Source organism: Amia ocellicauda, chromosome 18, assembly GCF_036373705.1.
Source record: "Amia ocellicauda isolate fAmiCal2 chromosome 18, fAmiCal2.hap1, whole genome shotgun sequence".
NCBI classification, from domain to species: domain Eukaryota; kingdom Metazoa; phylum Chordata; class Actinopteri; order Amiiformes; family Amiidae; genus Amia; species Amia ocellicauda.
In genome coordinates, this window is record NC_089867.1 from 21,301,649 (window position 1) to 21,316,375 (window position 14,727).

Consider the following 14,727-nt stretch of genomic DNA (forward strand, 5'->3'; position numbering starts at 1 on the left):
AGACCTGAGTATTACTTCTGTTCCAAAACGTTGTTTAGTAACTTTCTCAGGGTGACCCATAGGCCGGCTGGAACCCTCCTTTGGGAAGCGCGTCACCGTCACCACCGGACCACCTAGCCTCCCAACAACTCGCCGAAACCAAACTGTCATAATTCACAGTTCCCAGAAAAGCTCCAGACTTTGTTACTGTCATTTGACATCTCCCAACTGTGTTGTAAGCTCAAAACAATCCCAACCCCGCTCAAACAAACGTCCAAATAAGCAAATCAGTAACTCCCTGCAGGATCTTGTCAAGCCAGCGGGCGCTCAGCAGAACGAAAACCAGAAGTCGCCCGGGTCCTGCCACGCGCCGCTCCTCTGGCCTGTGTGGAGTGTTTGGCGTTTCACTTGGCCGTAATTGCCCAGTTTAGGAGTTACATAATAGCGGAGTGGCTGTGAGAAGCTGTGATTGCAGGTTGAGTTGGTGGGTGTTGGGAATAGGTTGTCATTATGAATTGCTACCTAGAATAGTCAAGAGGAAAAGCATTAGGAGCCCCTGTGCTTCCTCTCTCTCAGTCCATACATTAATGCTGAACTCGCTGGGGAGCCGGTGACTGTTTCTGCAGGTTATCCCTGCTCCCTGGTGGCTCGGAGAGACCCCTGCAGTGTGGAGGTTGCAGCCATGCATGGAGGCCCACCACAGTGCCAGTCAAAGCTCTGAAGGAGCCACAGCTGAATGTGTCATTTACTCTCCGTCGACGTCTGTAGCTCTTAACCATAGCCAGATTCACACCAAGGTCTTTTTTTGAGCTTGTGAAAACACACAACGAAACTCATTACCGACCAAGAAAAAACATATTCCCCACTGTTATGATTTACAGGCCTTTGTGGCGGCCAGAACACTGAAGCCAGTGCGAGCTGTCGGGAGGGTTTCTTGCGTGTATGGATGTGTCAATGGAAATATATAGTGTCTTTCCAAATGAGCGTGATATACATACGTCAGTTCTTTTTTTCACCATGTAATGCTCTTCCCTGCGCTTTAGTCACTTCTTCCATGTGCCAGCACGCACATGTCTAATCATTTTTCTCTCAAAGACATAAAAGCCTCTGCTGAGGATAATTCAGTCCAAGGCATCTGGGATCAATAGTCCATCCCATTGTAGACGAGCGAACTTGGCATTTTAATATCTGTAATTCGAATAAGTGCTCTGTTTTGTATCTGATTGAAAAGCTTCTTTCGCAGACGCACAGCTGTGTATAACCGTCTTCACATGCCGTACCTTGAGAGAGCAGCGAGTTTGGTACTGGACTGCTGTTGAGAGAGCTTATTAAAAAAATCTCAGTATTTTCCTTATTTTTTCAAATCTGAAATAGACCTTTATGGGCAAAGCAGTCCAAAAAAAAAATAGTATTTTTATTTCAAACTGACATGAAAAAAAAATGACCCTGGCATTTCCTGTAAAAGATCGGGGCAGTTTAAACTCGTCTGGCCCTGACAGAAACAGACAGTGCTGGAGTTGTGGCAGGCTGGCATGATTGGCCCAAAGGGAGAGTCAGATTGGGGCATTTATCTCCAAGATAAATTGATGGAGCCCCCTACTAACACAAACACCCCACTGACGTGTTTAGACTAGATGACAAAACCCAGGTCCCTTCAGAACTGGGCTCCGTCGAGAGCCACATGGAGTTTCTCCCTCTCCCTCTCCGCGTCTCTGAGAGAAAGTCCAAATATATGATATTTAATCTGGATTGAAAGTAGAGAACAAGCAGGGTTTTTTTTGTTTTATTTAAGAACCCCCCACTCACACACACACACACACATACACACACCCACCATCCTCTCCAGCTTCTCGTGTTCAGGTCTGATGTGATAAATGTCTGTTTGTGTTCAATGTAGTCGCTGCTTGACGAGTAAATTCGCGTGAGGAAATGACATCATTAGTCATTAGTACCTGGAAAACTTGAGGAAAGTCATAATTGTGTTGATAGGCTATTAGCAGAGCCACAGTTTTCCCAGTGGCAACCCATAAAGACATGGTATTGGTGTTCGGTCTAGTAACGGTGGAACACGCAGAACGATTCGTTTTGCCAATATTCTCATCGGAATGTCTCAAACAGAGGACAGTGTTAACTAGGCATAGATTGGAAAACTTAGCTGGAGTGGCTCTGAAATAAGAAGTGAAGCAAACATGAACCTGGAGCGACTGTGCCGCCTCTCCTCTAGGCCAGAGACCCAGGACGAGGAGCGCCCTCAGATCCACGCGCTCGCCAACTCCAAGCTGAGTGGCAGAGGCGCAGAGGAGGAGGAGGAGGAAGAGGAGGCAGAGGGGGACGACGAGGACGAGGACGGCAGCCTGACGGAGAAGTCTCAGGACGAGGGCATCTCCCCGGCCACCGTACCCCAGGGCAGCTACGAGGACGAGGAGGAGCCCGCCTCTCTCGCCATGAGCTACGAGCAAACCAGGAGGTGAGCCTTTTGGCAGAGCACACCCCTCCCCATTCCGCCGGACACTGACCGCTCGGCGTGGTTCATTTTAATTTCTTATGTCCATCTTTCACAACATTTAGTAGCCGTTACAGACAGGCAGCTGAACACAAAGATGCTATAAAAGCACCTCAGCCGCCTTCTTCTACTAATTAAACAATTAAACTTTGAGTTCTGCTACTACTTATACTAATACTTCTACTACTACTTACAATAATACATGATCACTGTATAATTCTCATTGGGTTTATCTGACACACACGGCAGTTGGAAAAAGACAGTGGACGGGCCTAAGCGGTGATTTGTAAGAGAACCCAGGCCCGAGGTTTCATCACTACACTTCAGGAAACACTGCGCAGTCGGCCCAGAGCTCGGTGTGTTAGTTTGCGGCCCACCGCGGAGTGCCTCTCATGTCCGCCCCATTCCTGTCTTCCATCCCGTGATGGCGTGTGTCTGACGGCCATCAAACCTTCGGGAAGCAGGCCTTGGCTCGAGTTGTGGCACATCCTGATGGAAGTGAAATGGCTGGCTTGCATGGAACCACCATCTCCACCATCCCCACCATTCGCCTCTGTGTCTCATGTCATGTTGCATGTCTGTGCGGTGTGGTCCCGTGCACGCCCGGGCCCGGTGGGGTTGCTTGTGTCAGCTTGGCTTTGTGGGGTGCTGTCGTGGGAGAGCTAACCCAAGGTGAACACCCCCCCCTCCCTCGTTCGTTGGTGCAGGTGTATTGATGAGGAGGAAGCCGGCCTCTTAGAGCTGGAGCAGATTCCGAGCTTCAACAAGGGCCTGGATCTCCGCAAGGCCGCTGAGGAGCCGTTTGATGTTAAAGACATGTTTAACACCTCCTTAGAGTCCGAGGCTTTAAAAGAGACGCTGTACAGGCAAGCTAAAACCCAGGTATGTGTCTTGGACGCAGAGGAGAGGAAACAGGGGACAGAAAGCGCATAAACAGACCAAATCAAAGTGTTATCTATCTTCAGAACAAATCAGATCCATCCAATAGAGAGATCTTTAGAGTTTGTTTGTTGATTTGCAAATAAAAACAACCATCCCTAAGCTTACCACTACACTCCCCAGACTCTATCGTATTGATATCATTAACACAGTATCTTAAAACCAATATCGGGGCCCGCTGTGCAGCTGATAAGAGCGACGACAAAACAATGACAAACACCCTGGATATAAAGCATTCATCTGCTGTTGCTTAGCTCACCTAGCCTGCAAACAGAGAGGAAAAAGCCCATCGCATCAGCAGGCGGATTTTATTATCTTTAGTTCCGTCTTTCAAATCTGCACCTGGAGGTGGAGAACAAGCCGACCTCCCTGATTTGTTAGAGGCTGTTTGTGTGAGCAGAGACAGGTCCATATCTCCTTTGTCTGGTCTGAGGTTCAAAGGTTGGACTTCTGTTCCCAGTCCTTGATGAAGACCAGGAGACACAATCTGTGAAGACACTGTAGCACACACAGGCCTGAGACTCGCCCGTCATGCATCCGATTTATGTGTTGCTTGTGGGAGGGGGACAAAATAATAATTCTCGGGCTTTGCTTTGTCTCCTTGTTACTAACCCTATTAATACTTATTTTATGTCCTCAAAACCTCTCCTGTTCCCACAAAATCCCGAAACAGATGGTTTTATTAAGGTGCACAGCGAGAACCACAGCGCAATGTCCCGGAGTGTCACCCGATCACTTGAGTTGTTCACATCACAGTCTCTGCCTTATGACTGTTACTGCAAAAAAAATAAATTGGAAAATGTTGTTTGTGAAATGAATATGATAGGAGTCCTGTATTAGACAAGACTGTGACAGATAGACAGTGTGTGGAGGGGGGGGACAAAGCTGTAACTTAAACATGTCCATTTCAAAGGTTTTGTACTTCTGCAATTCCACCAGTAACATCAGATAATACTGAAAGAATCCACATCTGTTAAAGAGCACTTGTCACTTTCCTGTTTTCCAGGCTTATGCAATGATGCTGTCTCTGTCTGAAAACAATCCTTTGCACACATCCTCCCAGAACTCTCTGGATGCTTGGCTGAACATGGGAGGGGGCGCATCAGAGTCGAGCAGCTTTCACCCACTCAACCACATCTGAGAGCGCGAGAGAGGAGCGGCGGGGGGGAGGGAGAGAGAGTAGGGGGAAGGGAAGGGAGGGGGAGGGGAGGGGAGTGCGAAAGAGAGAGAAGGACAGAGAGGAAGCCTGGCCACGAAGTAAACAGTGGGACCAACTCCACCCGACAGCAGGAGAGAGAGGATGCGAGACCCCGGGACCAGCGACTCCGACCCCGAGGGTCAGCGTGGACAGACGGCTGGCCGGGGAGAGGAACACGGAGGCTCTGCTTCACCCTGTCAGAGGCCTGGAGGTCCGGCAGTCGGCCCAGCCCACCCCCAGTCGCGCGCCACTTACTGTCACTGTCCAACAGCACGTAGAAGGTTTGGTGTCTTGTAGAAAACACACTCCATTGGGGGAGAAAACACAAACAAAACTACACAAACACGTTCATCACTCTTAATTCAGACTTGTCAGTCACGGGGACCAAGAGCGAGTTCGGTGGTTGGGTTGATCCAGTTTATGTCACTCCTGTCTGAGCCTCTAAAGCTGGAATTAAGATAATAATAATAATAATAATAATAATAATAATAATTACAGCAATTGTTCTTGTTTGCAGAAGGCATTACTAGCTAAATCCACTGCCCTGCCTGCTAAGAGCCATCGTCACACTTTTTTGCTTAGACCTACAGTAATTAAGTTTCTCCCCCACCGGATCTGAGTGGCTGTGAAAGAAAGTAATGTTTTAAATGGTGGGGGCATTAACCCAGGGAAAGCACCAGCTCTTTTAGTGAGAACTCCAGCAGCCAGGAAAGGAAGTGTACAGTATACAGTATCTGTAAAATACCACTCGTCAGGCGGGCTTGGTTAATTTTTAAACGCATAATTTAGATCACAATCATATGAAACTTATTTCCCTAGCTACCTATTAATATTATTATTATTAATACTACTGCTACAGTGAACTCAAGCAGTGGCATCACATGTCTAAAGTGAAGGAATCCAGGAGGCACAAACAAGAGCAACACTTCAGTGATTGCCCGTCAATGTGACTCATGTTCTCATGATGCGTGTTGTCAGGCTCCGGCAGAGGGATCGCTGACCGCTCGCTCCACACTGTCTTAGCACGGCTGCCTCTGCACTGTCGCATAATGGATTTTAATGGTTACATTCCTCGGTGAACATACCTTTCAACAGTGACCGTAATATCCACACCATTATTACAATCATATGGAGGTTTTGCACAATGGAAGTACTATACTATCAAGAAGCAGCTAAAACTGTAGTGAGAATAATTTAACAAACACTCCCGAGCAGACGATGCATTCCTCAAAGAGGACAGTCCACATGAATCGAAAGATATTTGTTTTAAAATGTAAGCAGGTATTTGGACTTTAAATTATTTCCCTATAGGGGCCAATTCTGAGAACTCTTTCTTCCATATTCAATTTAAATTAATTTGTATAAACTCAACATTTGTGTTTCCTTACTCTGTATGTTATTTGTTCTATAATAACAGTATTGTTTCTTTTTTTTTTTTCTTTAGGCACCATGGCGGTGCTAAACAAAAATAATGTTAATATAATTATTTAGTGAAGGACCAAAATTGTGTAATATTGTTGTATGATGTTGTCTAAAATAACCAGGAAGTACGTAGCAAGAGTTGTGTGTGCCAAATAACCCGTAGAAAATGTTTTGTTTCCAGACAATCATTTCTTTTTGAAGGGTTCTCGTCGCTGTTGTTGTTTTTTCCTGTAGATTTTGTTTGATTTGACAACTTTGTGTATTCTATTTATTTTTTATTTTTTAAAACAAATGGGAGGGGGGGAGGGGGGTAGTTGTTGAAGAAAATTGACAACTATAAAAGGACAAAAAAAAAACCTCTCCCTGATTGGTCCACTTGACTCCGTTGAAGGAAAAAAAAAGATGAAAAGGTGAGATTTTGAATTTTCCCTGCATCCAGGCATGTGTGTGGAACCAGTGTGCCATACGAGACAGACGGTAAACCCCACTCTCAATCCGAAAGATCAGACTCTTGTTGCAGCTCTGAGATTCAGTGCGTCAGCTGAACGCTGCAGTCAAATCCCACGTCTCACAGTCTCTTGTGTGGTGGGGGTTTGTGTGCGAAATGGGTGACGTCTTATTGTTAGAGCCACATCAGGGGGCAAATACAAAGGAACCGTTGGTCATAGGTCACCTTGTTTTTAACTCTTTCTCTTATCAGTCCTGCACCAGGTTAATTAGTAAACTGGTCTTTAATCTTACTCTTTTCTCCCCTTACATAAAAATCCCCAAATAATCGCAGTTCCATCTCGTTTAAGTGTCACACGGCAAACTAATCATGCCAGTGGTGTTTTTATTAATGTGGATGGGAGGATAGCATTTTGCTTTTGGTAATTTCATACGAATTAACTAAATGAACAAGAGCTCGGTTGGGACGGATGAGATATGGTAAGAGAAGCTTTACAAAGACGGCATTAAAAAGATAGAGAAGGCGTATGTATCCGCTTTGACAAGTATGCCTGTGCATGTTTCCCCGTTCAGTTTAATCTTTGTGCTGTTGGACCCGGCGTGGTTTTCATATGCTGACCAAGTGCTGTCCTGCTTGTCGAAGGAACCACCTGGATGTGTGTGTGTCTGTAAATAAGTTCAGTTCTAGCTCTCAAATTCTCAAAACCCAGAAAAGGCAATGATAGTACAGATAGAGAAGTGTGTGCTTGCACAGGTGAATCCCAGAGTCCCTGGTGTCATAGTGTGGAGGCCTTCGTTCCGACCGCAGGGCCGTTAGAGGTCCAACTGCGTCTGTGCTGCTGGGAGACCCGTCGCTCCTTCGTTACCCCCACCAGAGCACCCCTCTGAACTGTGAAACCAGACAGTGAAATGTACTGCAGTAAACCAACGTGTTCATTCTGTAAAATATGTAAAAGAATGTTTTATTGCTGTTTTTTATTATTATTATGATATATGTAAAGAAAAAGATTAACTGTTGACAGTTAAATGAAGAACCTTCACTCCAGTGTTGCTGATTGTCATGCTATTGTTTGTCCCTTTGCTGCATTTTGCTCGGCGCACCACACCCCCACACCACCGCAGATTGGTGCCCTGAACGTACACCAGGTTGGCAGGTAGATACTCAGTGCTATTCCTGTTTAGCTCCCCTTCGGTAACGGTTTTATTTTACGTCATGTCACGGGTGACCCCAGAGAAACACGATCTCCTTTCAATCGATTTGCTAGATGGGCCGTCGGGATGATTCAGGGCTCTCATCGGATATCGGTTTGCGTGGCTCGACGTTTGTAATTGCACTTAGCGGCCGCGCCCCAGTGGTCCCGCCGACTGGGGGGGGAGAGTTTAAAGGGGAGTCCGTGTCACAAGTTGCTGGATTAAGAATACAGTTGTAACCTTCACTGCATTGTGATTCGTTCCTCAGTAGTGCAGAGTTACCCTACTGTTATTTGGGGGGTGGCAGTTAAATGAAAGTAGGTATGTATCTGAGTCTTAATTTCTCCGTATCTCTCAGTGTTGCTCGGAATTTCAGGATGAGGCTTAATTGGTTCAAATAAGCACTTTAACTCTTGGGAGAAAATGCCTGAGGACTCTGCATAGAAAGGCCTGGGGTGTCACAGAGTCAGATTATTGACCTGACATACCCAGCTAAGCAAAAACCTATCAGAGTTGTTGTTTGGATGACTCTTGCCTAAATAATGCTGTTAATGTGTTTGAACATTAAACCCCACGTTTCCTAATATATGTAATGTTTCCGTCCATGCTGGAAATATCTTTGCTGAAGTTGCATAGCAGAATTATCGTCAAAATCATGATTTGACTAAGCAAGGAGTGACAGATTCACAGTGCAGCTTGAACTGGGTGATTGCTTCACGTTTGAAAAAGGCTATAACTGTGAGACAGAGCCCATCCCTCTCTTTCTGAAGCACTGCAGTACTGAAGATTGACACCCGATAGATGGATTTTCTATTTTCTTGCATTTCTCTTCACAAAGTTTCAAGTGGGGAATGAATGAATGACAAAGGAAATATAGAGAAGTTACAATAGAGTCTTTAATATATGCAAAGGCAAACTATGGTTCAACAAGTTTATTTTAATTTTGAATAAAAGATAACTGAGGTAAATCCATGTCACATACTACTGTTTAAGTGTGCGCTGTAGGTCTGTAGATAAATTATGAAATGTAAAAGATCACATTACCAGCTTTCTTAAGGAATTGAGTAAGGGTCACTGCATAACTAAATTGGTGTGGTTGCTGGTCTTTTTTTCCCCCCACTGTTACAGTTCAAACATAAGTAATATGGTTCTTTCAAACTGTATATTATTAAAAAAAAAAAACTTTAATAGGAAGAAAGACTGAAAAAAAAGATTGTTGTATATGTCTGGAAGTCAAAAATTATATGGGAAAGTTTAAAATGGATGGTGCTTGTTTCATTTGGACCTGAATTGTATATCGCCTCTGTTATGTTTATAAGAAGAAAAAAAAAATACTGTGCATGACTTGTGTTTAGCGGTCATAATGGTGTCCGTTTGTGAAATTTTTCATAAAACTATTTTAAAAAATGTAAAAAAAATAAAAAATGAAAAAAATCGAGAAAGAAAGAAAAAAATCTGTAGATGCACTTATTGTACATGTGGTTAGGTTGTACATTGGAGACTTCAAGTCTTTTACTGCCTTCGGAAACAAAACGAAAACGGGCAGAAGGTTATTAAGTAAATAAAATATGCTTGTGCGAGAGAAATAATGAAAATTTGGAAGATTGTAGAATAATATTAAAGTAAACACCTATTTCTGAAATTGCAGTTCATTTTGATGCTTGTGATTATTAAAGATGTACTTCTTTAGAGAAATTCCATTAAAATATTCTCAAATTCTGATGTTAATTCTGTAGAATAGGAATGTATACCAAATGTAATCTTTCCAATGCTATGAAGAATTTATACATGAAATTGATATGCAATAAAACCTGTGTGCTTTTTATATTGAATCTCCTTTCTGTGCCTTATTTTGCTTCATTTGTGGGTGTTTGGTGGTTTGGTTTAGTTTAAAGAATACAAAATACAAGTCATGTTCTTGAAGTGTCATGGGATGCTAAGTAATTGGTCATTTCTCAGATTGGCCACAAACACAAACAACATATCGATTGAAAGTGAAACATATTGTGAATGGTGGGTCTAGAGCTACACGAGAGGTAAATTGTGTGAAAGAGTTGTGGGTATAGAATTGTTTGACAGTTAATGAGTTTATACTTCTGTGCATTTATATACACAGTAATAATACTACATGTCTCAAAGATGGGAGGGTAGCATTGAAAACACCTAACGACCAGCTGAGAATGCTGACAGGAGTTCTATAGAACACCTCTGGGATGAACTGGAGTGGGCCGATCACAAAGATCACCTTATCTAGCTGCACTGGAATTGCGCTGCAGTAAGAGGGATGGTCCACACCTTTACCAGACCAATCGCAGTAGTCATTACAGCAGCAGTGACAAGCAGGGTCTGTAACCAGTCCTGCCTCTAGATTTCTTCTCAGTGCTTCAAAAAGTCTGGAAAGAAACTCAACTAGTGTGTATATTAACAGTTAGAAACGGGTGTGTGATATTTATATTTGTTATACTAACTATTTCTGTTCATGTAAAATGAATCAAACAGGGAAGGGGACACCCGGCCCCAGCGCTTCTGCTCCCACATGCACAGCTGCAGGTTCAGTGCGCAGAATGCGGAAGCACGGCGGAAGTGGAGCCGCAGTGACGTGTGCGGACTTCCTGTGGCTGCGGGCGGAGGGCAGCTCTGTTAGTAAACACGCCGAGGAGCAGCGCTCGCTGTCGGACTGGGCCTGTCATTTCTCCGGCTCTGAGCTCCGCCCCAGGAACCCCGCAGATAAACCCCCATCGGCGCCATGCTGCAGCTCAACGACTCGGTGGAGCCGGAGAGCCCCGGCGCGGCGGTGCTGCACACCGGGGAGAGTGAGGACGGCGTGGAGGTGGCGTTCACCCCGCCGGGGCCCGGGGGACGCCAGCCGCCGCACGGCTCTGTCGGCCTGAGCCGGGGCGGCGCGTCCGTGGCCTGCTGCTCGCCCCTGCAGACGCTGACGCCCTTCCAGGTGCACAACCCCACCATGCAGGCCAAAGTGAAGGACTACTTTGTGTTCAGGGTGAGTGAGTGAGTGAGTGAGTGTGCTTGATTTATCCACGCAAAGCCAGTAGCAGTGGCGTATGGGGGAGCGCAGATTCCCGCACTTCTGCGCAGATCTGCAGAATGCCAGTGATCCCATTGTTGGAGCCGCGCAGATCTGCGGACATCTGCGCTGCTCGACCGCCACCAGAGCTCTGAGCCGCATTTCACTTGAGTGCTGTGACGCATGTGCGGCTCTTCCTGCACGCTTGACACTGACATGCATTTCAACACAAAATGGGTGTGTTTAATAGCATGGATAGTTCACAAACTTGTAAACGTGAAATGATGTTGTGGAATATAGTCCTTCTAAAAACACTCACGATCAAAGTATTGGCTTTTGTTTTGAATGAACGTTAAGCGATAAACGATTGTGTCTCATCCTGTTTAAAACACCTTTTTTATAAACAGGCGCTTTCTGACTCGGTTTCATAAATCTGTATCAATGGTGTCTTTATGTATCCTCAATTTGCCCAGGGATGGTCTTATGATGCATCCAGTATCTACTACACATCTTAAAATAGATCAATCCAATGCATGGACTTGTTTGGAGGACACGAGGGAACTTCATAGGCAGGGTGTGAAACTGATTCAGTTCAGTTCAAGAGGTTTAAACTGCTTCTGATCTGAGCATGAACTTCTTCTTTTGTTAAAAAAAGATTGTAAGTATGTCCTCATTTATTTGCTTGTCTGTTGGTTCCCCCCCTTCCAGCCAGGGACCATTGAGCAAGCTGTGAACGATATCAGGACGGTGGCCATGCCTACAGAGGACGGCGAGGTGCAGAGCGTCTGGCTCCTGGCGGAGTGAGTGATGGAGACCCCCTTGCCTTCGCACTTTCACCGAGACCCTCTTACAGTCTTCATCTTTGGGTCCTAATCCCCGACTGCGCGTGGATGTAGCAGACATGTGCAAGAGACACTGAAGTGGACCTGAAACAGCCGTGTGTTGGACAGGGAATCGGAGAACCCCTGACAGTAGTCCTCGTCAGAGTGTGCGCCGTGGCTAGGGTTGTCTGGTAGCACATTGTACATAGGAACATAAGAAAGTGTCCAATCGAGAGGAGGCCATTCGCCCCATCGTACTCGTTTGGTGTCCATTAATAACTAAGTGATCAAGGATCCTATCCAGTCTGTTTTTTAATGTTCCCAAAATTTCAGCTTCTACCACATCGCTGGGGAGTTTGTTCCAGATTGTAGGCCAAGTGGTCCTCTTGTAAAGGAAGATGTTTTGCCGACTACCTAACACTGGTCTGCGTAGGCTTATGGGATGAGACCTTATTACTTTGGATAAATGTAAAAGTGTGAAGTTAGTAAATAGTGTGTTATGGTAGATTTGTGTTACTCTAGGAGCTGCCAGCAGGTGGCGCCAGTAATACAGGCTGTTGATATTGTAGCATTTCAGGCTTTTTGCTGCTGGATTCACCACTGACAGAAACGACAGATAAAACAGAGTGCAGGTTCCTGCCAGTTTGTGAGGAGCAGCACTGTTCTCAGTCTCCCTGTACGCTACTACCGTAGGGTTAACCTTCAACCCTGAAACTACAATGATTCCTCTTGATAATCAGATCCCAACACACACAACTGAAAGACACCACACAACAGTCCCAGATTGCTACAATATCTATGATAAAAGCAGAGCGTTCACCTCGGTTCCAGAGCTGATAGATTGCTTAGTTCGACCACGGTATTGGTAATTTCCAAATGTGGTGGACAGGGTCTGATGCACACCCTTATGACCTACAGTGTCTCTTACTAACGATCCTTATTTCTGACCGGCAGGATCGATCACTGGAACAACGAGAGAGAGAGGCTGGTGCTCATCACCGACCGGTAAGAACGGACCGGAATTGCATTTTCAATTCACGTACGTGTTCTGTGTCCTGTGTTCTGTGTTCCCGTATGCTGGTCTATAAAGTGCTGTCCTTCTCCGGACAGGTCACTCCTGGTGTGTAAATACGACTTCATCAATCTGCTGTGCCAGCAGGTGATCCGAGTGTCTCTGAATGCGGTGGACACCATCTCCATTGGCGAGTTTGAGTTCCCGCCCAAATCCCTCAACAAGTGAGTCGGCTCCTCCATACGGCACCTTGTCCGGCACCCCCCCCGCCAGTGAGAAAGCTCGTGTTTGTATTTGTTCGCCCTGCGGTCAGCCCGGCTCCTCACACTAATTCATTTACAGATGCCTCTAGTGTCGCGTGTGTTTCTTCTCTTGCTTCTGTTCTCAGCTCCTGCAAATCTGTCTGCAGTCACAGCGATCACGTTACACTAGGGTTAACTGCTGCTACTGCTACTGCAATAGTTTTCACCAAAATGTAAATCGTAATCGTGAAACACTGAAAGAGAGGACTGCCCTGCAGCGAACAAAAACCGATCGATTGGTATTCATCTTCTATTCCTGCCATCTCTAGTTTTATTGCCAATGTAAATATTTTTGTGACGTTTTTTCTTATCTTACTGTGTGATGTAGAGCTTTTTATAAAAATCAATTCTGAGCCGTCTGTGCTTCAGGATCGTAAATGATGTTGCTGTTGTGAAATTACTGATAAAATCTGCCAGCGAGGCTGACGTCCCGACAGGATGAACGTCTGCTGAAAGGCGATCGGCGTTTAACCCTCTCCTGGTGTCTGTGTGTCTCCAGGAGGGAGGGCTACGGCATCCGGGTTCAGTGGGACAAACGCCCCCGGCCGTCCTTCGTGAACCGCTGGAACCCCTGGTCCACTGACATGCCTTACGCCACCTTCACGGAGCACCCCATGGCCAACGCGGACGAGAAGATCGCCTCCCTCTGTCAGGTAGTCTTGCTTCGCTCCGGTTGTGCTGATTGTGCTGTCCTCATGTCCAGCGTGTGTTGACGGCCTCCTGCCTCCAGCAGATGGAGAACTTCAAGACCCAGCTCGTCCAGGCGGTGAAGAAGGCCCACAAGGAGAACCCGCTGCCGGGCAGAGCCAACGGCGTGCTGATCCTGGAGCGGCCCCTGCTCATCGAGACCTACCTGGGCCTGATGTCCTTCATCAACAACGAGGCCAAGCTGGGATATTCCATGACCAGAGGCAAAATAGGCTTTTAACTCCCCTCTTTCCCCTCCTGGTCTTTTTATTTCACCGATTGACTCATTCTTCTATGGTGTGAGCTAAAAATACATCTGTGTACGATAACTGTGACCAGGTCTCCACCCCTCTTACCTCCAGTCAACACAACTTGTGGGAAAAGAGCACATTTTAGGGTTTAAGTGCATGAGCCAACCACCCGTGGCCAGTGATTTAACCGCCGTTTGCTGTAAATTGTCATGCAGTTTCTCCGTTCTGTTGCGTCTCACTCAGCAAAGAGCTTTTATCAAGAAAGTTATTTTTCTAGTATGTTTTCTGTACTTTGGGAACGGTACGAATAGGGCGACATGAAGGTTGGATACGTTTCTTGTGGGATACAGGCATTGAGTCGGCTATAATGAATATTCTGAATATTGTCCTTTTGTGGTTTGCAGCTGTTTAAACGCTAACAGCGCCGTACAGTGTTGCTTCATCACCTGTAGCCGCTGCCCTCGTCACAGTGAAGGGATTATTGTTCTTGTCCGAATCTGAAAGAGGCTCGCTGTTCTTTTCGTGGTAAAGGGACATTAACTGTAAAAAAAACCTCATTAGAGAACGCCTCAGCATTAAAAGAGTAATTTATTGTTGTCATCGGTGGGTGCTGAGAGAAGTTGAAGTCCGTCTTGAACCAGGGAACATAAAGACCACCTGACCGTTGGGAAGGCTAGTGTGCTGTTAATTTCCACTAATGACTGGCTGGTAGAGGGCGATGAAGTTGCCTTTTTTGTTTTCTTTTCAATCAAACTAGGAGTTGATGTTTGCAGTTCTCAAATTGCTAAAAAATTTCTGATTTTGTACGTGTGACCTTGCACTAAACCACGTAGGTTCATATGAGAATAGGGCCAAATACGAATGGGTTTCATCCACAATATTTCAATGGTTTTGTTAAAATAATCATATCTGTTGTCTTGGGACTGCTGTAGTGACAGTAATGTGCAATG

The 14,727-nt window shown here is 45.6% G+C and overlaps 2 protein-coding genes across 10 annotated transcripts in view; both read left to right on the forward strand.

Annotated features, from left to right (window-relative positions):
- The window catches only part of prdm16 (PR domain containing 16), a 190,527-nt gene extending 185,922 nt beyond the window's left edge, over positions 1 to 4,605 (forward strand). For 7 of the 8 annotated variants that reach the window (XM_066690763.1, XM_066690765.1, XM_066690766.1 and 4 more), the window contains 3 exons: positions 2,204 to 2,446; positions 3,190 to 3,364; positions 4,428 to 4,605. In XM_066690763.1, the coding sequence (XP_066546860.1) occupies positions 2,204 to 2,446; positions 3,190 to 3,364; positions 4,428 to 4,562 (553 nt within the window). In that variant the 3' untranslated portion in view covers positions 4,563 to 4,605. The remainder of the gene's footprint in view (positions 1 to 2,203; positions 2,447 to 3,189; positions 3,365 to 4,427) is intronic. The other variant, XM_066690770.1, reaches the window with a different exon arrangement.
- Positions 4,606 to 10,232: 5,627 nt separating this feature from the next.
- tprg1l (tumor protein p63 regulated 1-like) lies at positions 10,233 to 14,316 on the forward strand. Of its 2 annotated transcripts, none has more exons than XM_066690716.1 (6): positions 10,233 to 10,680; positions 11,413 to 11,504; positions 12,480 to 12,530; positions 12,636 to 12,761; positions 13,339 to 13,492; positions 13,570 to 14,316. In XM_066690716.1, exons 1-6 carry the CDS (start codon positions 10,426 to 10,428, stop codon positions 13,765 to 13,767), a joined length of 876 nt encoding a protein of 291 aa, XP_066546813.1. In that variant the 5' UTR covers positions 10,233 to 10,425; the 3' UTR covers positions 13,768 to 14,316. The 2 variants fall into 2 exon arrangements, with proteins under 2 accessions (XP_066546813.1, XP_066546814.1); XM_066690717.1 differs by having other exon boundaries at positions 10,247 to 10,680; positions 13,573 to 14,316.
- Positions 14,317 to 14,727: the final 411 nt, after the last annotated feature.